This window comes from Camellia sinensis, chromosome 10 (assembly GCF_055761805.1).
Source record: "Camellia sinensis isolate YWXY chromosome 10, ASM5576180v1, whole genome shotgun sequence".
In the NCBI taxonomy this organism is placed as follows: Eukaryota; Viridiplantae; Streptophyta; class Magnoliopsida; order Ericales; family Theaceae; genus Camellia; species Camellia sinensis.
This window is the reverse complement of record NC_138970.1, coordinates 50,823,636-50,830,859: the sequence shown is the minus strand read 5'-3', so window position 1 is coordinate 50,830,859 and position 7,224 is coordinate 50,823,636. Positions and strand designations below refer to the sequence as shown.

General features: G+C 30.9%; 1 protein-coding gene across 1 annotated transcript; it reads right to left on the bottom strand.

Annotated features, from left to right (window-relative positions):
- Positions 1-328: 328 nt before the first annotated feature.
- LOC145800377 (uncharacterized) lies at positions 329-6,416 on the bottom strand. Its single transcript, XM_082890040.1, has 4 exons — positions 6,127-6,416; positions 4,223-4,565; positions 1,923-1,998; positions 329-495 (listed from the first exon to the last, which is right to left on the bottom strand). Exons 1-4 carry the CDS (start codon positions 6,414-6,416, stop codon positions 329-331), a joined length of 876 nt encoding a protein of 291 aa, XP_082746166.1.
- Between the last annotated feature and the right edge of the window lie 808 nt (positions 6,417-7,224).

The following is a 7,224-nucleotide window of genomic DNA, read 5'->3' as shown; positions in this document are numbered from 1 at the left end:
CTATTCTGTTCCATAGATTTTAACTCTTCATTTATAGCATTGACCCATTTAGAAGAATCATCACTATTCATGGCTTGTGAAAATGAGATTGGATCTTTGTTAATCCCAATATCAAAATCAGATTCCTGTAGATATACAATGTAATCATCTGGAATGACAGGCTTTCTTTCCCTCTGAGATCTTATCATAACTGCCAGTTGTGGTGGTTCTACAATATTTTCAATGGTGGTATCTTCATGAAGTGGTGAAACATGAGGTGGTGAAAGGTTTTTCATTATGTTGTTCATTTCCCTCAGCCTGTGGAATAGTCAGAGGTACAACAATTTTTTCAATAAGGGTCAAATGTTGAGACATCTACCCTAATTTCCTCGAAATTCACCACTCGTGTTTTCTCACTCCCACTAATTTCACCATTATCTAAGAATCTAGCATTACCAGTCTCCACTATCCTCGTACTGTGATTAGGACAATAGAATTTGTACCCTTTAGACTTGTCTGAATAACCAATGAAATATCAAGATATTGTTCTTGAGTCCAACTTTTTCTCTTGTGAGTTGAAGATTCTTGCCTCTGCTGGACAACCCCAAATATGTAAGTGTCTCAAACTAGGTTTCCTACCAGTCCACAACTCAAAAGGAGTTGTTGGGACCGCCTTACTAGGAACCCTATTTAAGATATACATTGCAGTCTTTAAAGCTTCACCCTACATTGAAATAGGTACAATTGAGTAACTTAACATACTCCTAACTATATCTTTAAGTGTACGATTACGCCTTTCAGCAACTCCATTTTGTTCTGGCGTACCAGGCATTGTATATTGAGCACAAATGCCATTCTTTTCTAAGAATTTGGCAAATGGACCAGGATTTTGGCTTGACTCATCATATTTACCATAATACTCACCACCCTTGTCTGATCTCACTATTTTAACCTTTCTATCTAATTGTCTCTCGACTTCAGTTATGTACACCTCAAGGATGTCAACAGCCTGAGACTTTTTATGAATTAGATACACATATCCATAGCGTGAGAAGTCATCTATAAATGTGATAGAATATTTTTCACCACTAAGACGTGGGATGTTGAGTGGCCCGCAAATATCTGTATGAATTATCTCAAGAAACTCATTACTTCTTGTAGCACCTTTCTTGGTGTGTTTGGTTTGCTTTCCTTTAATGCAATTCACATATATCTCAAAATCAGTGAAGTCTAGGTTTTCCAAAATCCTATTCTTCACCAATTTTTCAATTTTATTTCTAGAGATATGCCCCAACCGTCTATGCCACTAGATTGAGTATTTTTCATTAATTAGACCACACTTTAAACCAATATTCGAATGCAGAGTTACTAATGATTGTGTAAACTCATGATTTAAGGTAATTTTATATAAACCATCACATAAATTACCAGAACCAATCACTATTGAATTAAACATTAAATTGAGTTTTCTACAATTAAATAAAACTGAATATCCAACACGATCTAATTTGGATAACGAAACTAAATTCCTAGAAAAGTGTCTTCTAGATCCATCTGATGACCCGTCTCTAAGATTAGTCGGTAGGTTCCTACAGTTCCGACTTCAACTTTGAAACGGTTCCCTATATAGACAAATCTTTCACTTTCCTTCGGTTTCCTGGTTGAGAGGTATCCATGCATGTCATTTGTAATGTGGGTCGTGGCCTTAGAGTCAATCCACCACGTATTAGAAGGTACTTCAGCAAGATTTGATTCATAACAAACAAAAGAAAATTTCTTACATTTCTTTTCAAACCAAGCCTTTCGCTTGTTGCAGTCTTTCTTCACATGTCCCTTCTTGCCACAAAAGTAGCACTTGACATTAAAACCATTCTGAGCCTGATTTTTTTCCCCAGGTTCATTCTTTTTCTTTGGTGGATTTTTCTTTGATTTTACAAACTTACCCTTCTTTTTCTTTATAGCTCCATGAGTTACAGCCAATACAGTTTGACGTCCTTCCTCCCTCAACCTCACTTCCTCCTGAACACACATATTAGTTAGCTCATTCAAACTCCATATCTTTATTGGTGTTATAGTGGATTTTGAACACACCGAACTGTGATGGAAGTTAGTTGAGAATAAACTGCACGAGGAAAGTTTCATCAACTTGCATAGTTTCATCAACTTGCATCCCTAAAGTTTTAAGTTTTGCAGCTTTGTCGCCATATTGAGGATATGATCCTAAACTCCTCGGTGGCCATTATATTTCATTGTTGTCAATTTAGCCATAATAGTGCCAGCAAGTGGCTTGTCGATCTTCAACAGCCTTTAACCAAATTTTACTTTAAGCGTTAGGGTAACGTCACTAAAGAGTCCTTTAGTCAATAACCATGTAAGATCCCAGGAAGGTCGGAGGAGTCAATACAGCCTCTCTTCTAAGTCCAACCATCTTAGATAGCAAGCTATCTTTTTGACAAATCTTAAGAGATATTAAGACTAGATCTTATAAGTAACACGGAAAAAGTCATAAACAATATACGTATTAAAGCTTTGAGAATTATGATAAACTATTGATATCACATAAGTCTTTCCTTTGGGTAAAACTTAAGTATATCTATTGTCCACTCGTCAAGAATCACTTATGTATGTCTAAAATAATTTATGCAATTTTTCAGCTAGTCATGTTACCTTTGGGTATTCAATTCTAATCTGTCAAATTACATAAGTTACATTATCCCACCCAGTTCATAATTATTTGAAAGTGATTCTCCTTTGGGCTAGTCTCAATCTCCTAATTATAACTGCAATTGAGAATATTATCGACCTTAATGTTACCCTTTTAACAATTCTTTTATATAGTGCTATATTCATAAGTCTTACAAATCTAGGCCACTTTGGTAGCTACTAAATTAGTAAACCCTATGAGTACGGAACTAACCAACAATATTCTCTATTCATTAATTTGAGTTATTTAATTATCATTAATTCAATCACTATTATGATTTCTAGAATTTCTTTTATGTGATTGCAATTACCAATATGATAATAATCATAACTCTAGATAAACATGAATATATATATATGTATATATCAAAATATGCAATATGACAATCATGAATATCTCATATAATGGTTAATAAGAATTACACCTAATATGAATTAACCACTTCAATATTTAATATTTAATGTCATAAAATTATATCATGATACCAATTTTAAATCATGAAAATATATAAATATCAAACAATAATAGACAATAAGTGTATATAATCAGATGAGGTAAAATCATAATTCTTTAATAGACCGAATGATTCAACAAATTATAAAATTGCTTTTAATCTATGCGCTTTATCATAACGGCAAGCAATATACGCAATTTAATATCATATTATGATGATTATAAAAATTATTATCACTAAAATTGATAATAAATTAAAACATGCATATGAACAGCATATGGAATTACACAAAAGCCTGCACCTAACATATCACAAAACAAGGTGAGTGGGTTGTGCTCTTATTTAGGTTAAGACCTAACAGATCATGTTTTCTTGTGAGTGAGGGAGTCTATGATGTGCACGCTTAGTGGAGTGCACATCACATGCCGACAGAGTTCAAACCTTATAAACAAAAGTATGTTTTTTGTGAATAATTATAATTATAATATAATAACAATATTCATAAATATATTATTATTCCAAGGTGTATTGATTCACAAACTAAAGCTCTGATACCACATATAAGATTTAATAATACATGTAATCATAATAATAATACGAAATTAAACTTCACAGGATTTTGAATTCGATACAACTTAAGAATAAAACAAACATACTTTTGTCAGCCATTGAATTAGAGAAGTTGAGAAAAATACTCCTAATAGTTGAACCTTGAATTCTTTGCTCACCTTCTTCTCTCTGTCTCTCTTAATTAGGATGACTATAAAACTTAGAGTGATGGAAAATACTTATGATATGAAAGGGGAGTCACCCATCCTTATATAGAGGAGAGAAGATGGCCAAATAAACTCTATAAGAAGAATTCCTAATCCATCAAAGCTTCCTTCTTATCTTAGAAGAGTGATTATATTAAAATTCTAATTACTGAACTTTATATATATATATATATATATTATTATTATTATTAGCTTTATCTAATTGTGGAGTCCAAATAAAACAAAACATGTAAAAATATGTAAACTATTGGGCTACACTAGAAAATAAATCCAACATTTTCTTCTAGTTACAAATAAGAATGTGATTACCTCCTCAGAGCCAACCTTGACAACTCTTTCCTCGAGACAATTCAAATCTTTGACACCAGTATTGCGAAGCAATTCAACTAGAACTCCTGGTGTGCTGGCAGTTATTTTGAAACTGTCATTGACAATATAAGCTGTCGATCGGGTGACAAACACGCCATCTGTCTCACTGGTATTGGAGGCCGAAGTCAAAGCAAATATCTCTTTGTTCATCAACTTCCCACATTTACATATAGAGTTCGCGTAATTACTAAACAATCTAACATTCTGTTTCCAACTGCACTCTAAATCAGAACATATGAAGTACCTTGTGGACTCTGAATCATTTACATTTATTTTCAAACCCCTGCAATAGTCAGAACTAGAACTTTAACATTGATAACGAAAAAATAAATAGAATATTTAAAAATAAAATAAAGAAAACAATGTTAATTTTTAATAATAATAAATGTTAGATAATATAATGAAAATAAGACACATGAAGGTGGGAAGATTCAAACCAGTGACTTCCAAGTAATAAAGTATAAAAGTTTTGGTCAAACAAGATAGCACCGTTGGATCATTTTAATGTGTTGTTAAAACATGAAAAATTAGAATAAAATTTAGACTTGTTTGTTTCGGCGTAAAATATTTCATGCAAAATGATTTTGTTTAAAAGAAAATTTTTATTTTGTTTTGCGGTGCTTGGTTAGCACTTAAAATATTTTTTACAATAAAAAAATAAAAATATAGAGTCTATAGAAAAAATTTTAAAATGAAAAAGAATATAAAAATATGATATTCATACATAATTTTCATGTAGAATTAAACTAAAACAATAATTCAATATCATTCTTACAATTATGAACTATAATAATCAGAATTTTAATTTTCAATAAGTAAATGTGATAAATCATTATATTAATTTTTTTAAATAAATTCCTTTTGTATATTATTATTAAAGAATAAAATAAGATACTAATTGAAAGTATAAAAAATAACAATTTCAAAATCTAATTCCAATCAATTGATAACCATAATATATATATATATATATATATATATGTGCATAAATATATAAATGGACAAAGAGATAATAAAAACGTGCAATGTGTATAAAAAAAAGTGAAACATGATATGTAATTTGAGTAGTATCAACTACGATTTATTATGTAATCAAACAACAGAAAATAGGTAACGATAAAACAAACAGAGCCTTAATTAATCTATAATAAGAAAATTATTTATTTTAATTAATAATATCTTTGATGAACTTGTTTCAAAAATTATTATGTCAAAATATTCCTTTCAGCAGAAACAAAAAAAAATGACACAACAATAGCAAAAATAGTATCAAACAAAAATTTAAAATATAAATAGAAAACACAACTCTCTATTAATGAGAAGTATCACATGTGGGGTCATTTGACAACTTAGTTAAAAGTTAAAAGTTAATTTTTAATTTATTTTGGGTCTTATCACCTCTTACATAAAATAATAAAAAAATAATAAAAAATTAAAAAATTAATTTTTAACAATCATTCCAAAGCACTCCATATTTTCTATCCCCAAATTACCCATGTTCAGTGTACCGCTTCGTAATGAGATTTCCAACATGAAAATGCAAACATCCAAAATTATATACTTTCAGAAGGGTAAATTACACTAAGAATTCAAACTCAATATTAGGGGTACGATGGTTCAGATTGATTCATTTAAGAATAAATCAAATCATTATTTATAGTTCCATGAAATTTGAAATCAAACTAAATCATGAAAATTTTGAAAACTAACTGTGTATTGAGAAAATTAAATCAAACTATGTGGTTTAGTCTCGATGGGACTAATTTGTGATTTTTTGGTTTCTTTCTCAACCTTCCCAATAGTAAAACATTTACAAGTATCAGAGAGAGATTAGTATAATTTGCCTGCAAATGGTTTCTAATGGAGTTCTGGGATGGAGCAGCATATCCATGCAAGCATTAGTCCAGAAATTGTCTAGGCTGAAATTTGCTTCGACGCTTCGGTACAAGTTGGACATGGATCCAAGCTCTGATCGATTCTTGCGGATGAGTCGGACAATGGTGCCCATTGGTAATGTCAAGAAACCGAAGAGAATGTCGACGAAGTCATTACCAGTTTCAGCACAAACTACCCTCTTCTTCTCTTCATCTACCAGAATTCTCACAGAAACTGTTGCACCTTGTTTGGCAGCCATGCCGATAAAAACAATTTCACAATTTTTTGTTTTTGTAAATTTGAATTTGGGTCTTCTATGCTAGAATCAGGTGCGTCTTCTCTACTAATATACATACCCAGTAAACAGAAGAGAGAAGAAGCTATAAAGGGTCGAAGCTGTGATGCCTTTGAAGATGAAAACCGAAGGGTCAAAAGACTGCATTTAAGGTTAATTCGGTATTCGTGAAATATCAACAGGCACATTTATAGGACGGCTAGGAAATTCTAATATGAGTAATGGAGTAGGTCGCGCATGTGAGAGAGATTTAATAGAAATTTTAAAAGAATTTTGACGTTTTTAATATTTTTGTTCTAATATATACACTTTTGAATAAAAGATATACAAAAATACTTAGAGGGCTTAAAAATTCTACTAAAAGTTTTATCAAATGTTTTACATAGGTGTGGGATCCACATGAGACCCACATTGTGTGGGTCCCACACCCATGTGAGACATTTGGTAAAACTTTTGGTAGAATATTTGGGGTCTCTAGCATTACTCAAAGATATATCATATGTACTTATAGTTATGATTCAAAAAATATAAAATTATGCAAATTTCTATTTTAATTATATAGTGCATATGATACACACTTCTCAAAAAGGTTTGTACCATAGTGTTTCCCATTTAGACTATGGCCTCGTTTTGAAAGTTGGTTATTTTAGTAGGTTATTTTAATTTTTGACTATTTTAATAGGCTAAAAAATTTGTATTTGGAAAGAAGATTAGATTTTTTTGTAATTGGATGTGATATTTGTGAGAAAAAAAGTGAAATGATTATGAATTC

Excerpts from the sequence above, each read along its gene's own strand:
- LOC145800377 (XM_082890040.1), bottom strand. The coding sequence starts at position 6,416 with ATGGCTGCCAAACAAGGTGCAACAGTTTCTGTGAGAATTCTGGTAGAT. Across the intron at positions 1,999-4,222 it reads TCAAGGTTGGCTCTGAGGAG|GAGGAAGTGAGGTTGAGGGA; the intron begins GTAATCACATTC and ends ATGTGTGTTCAG. Across the intron at positions 496-1,922 it reads AGCTATAAAGAAAAAGAAGG|ACAAGTCTAAAGGGTACAAA; the intron begins GTAAGTTTGTAA and ends TTGGTTATTCAG.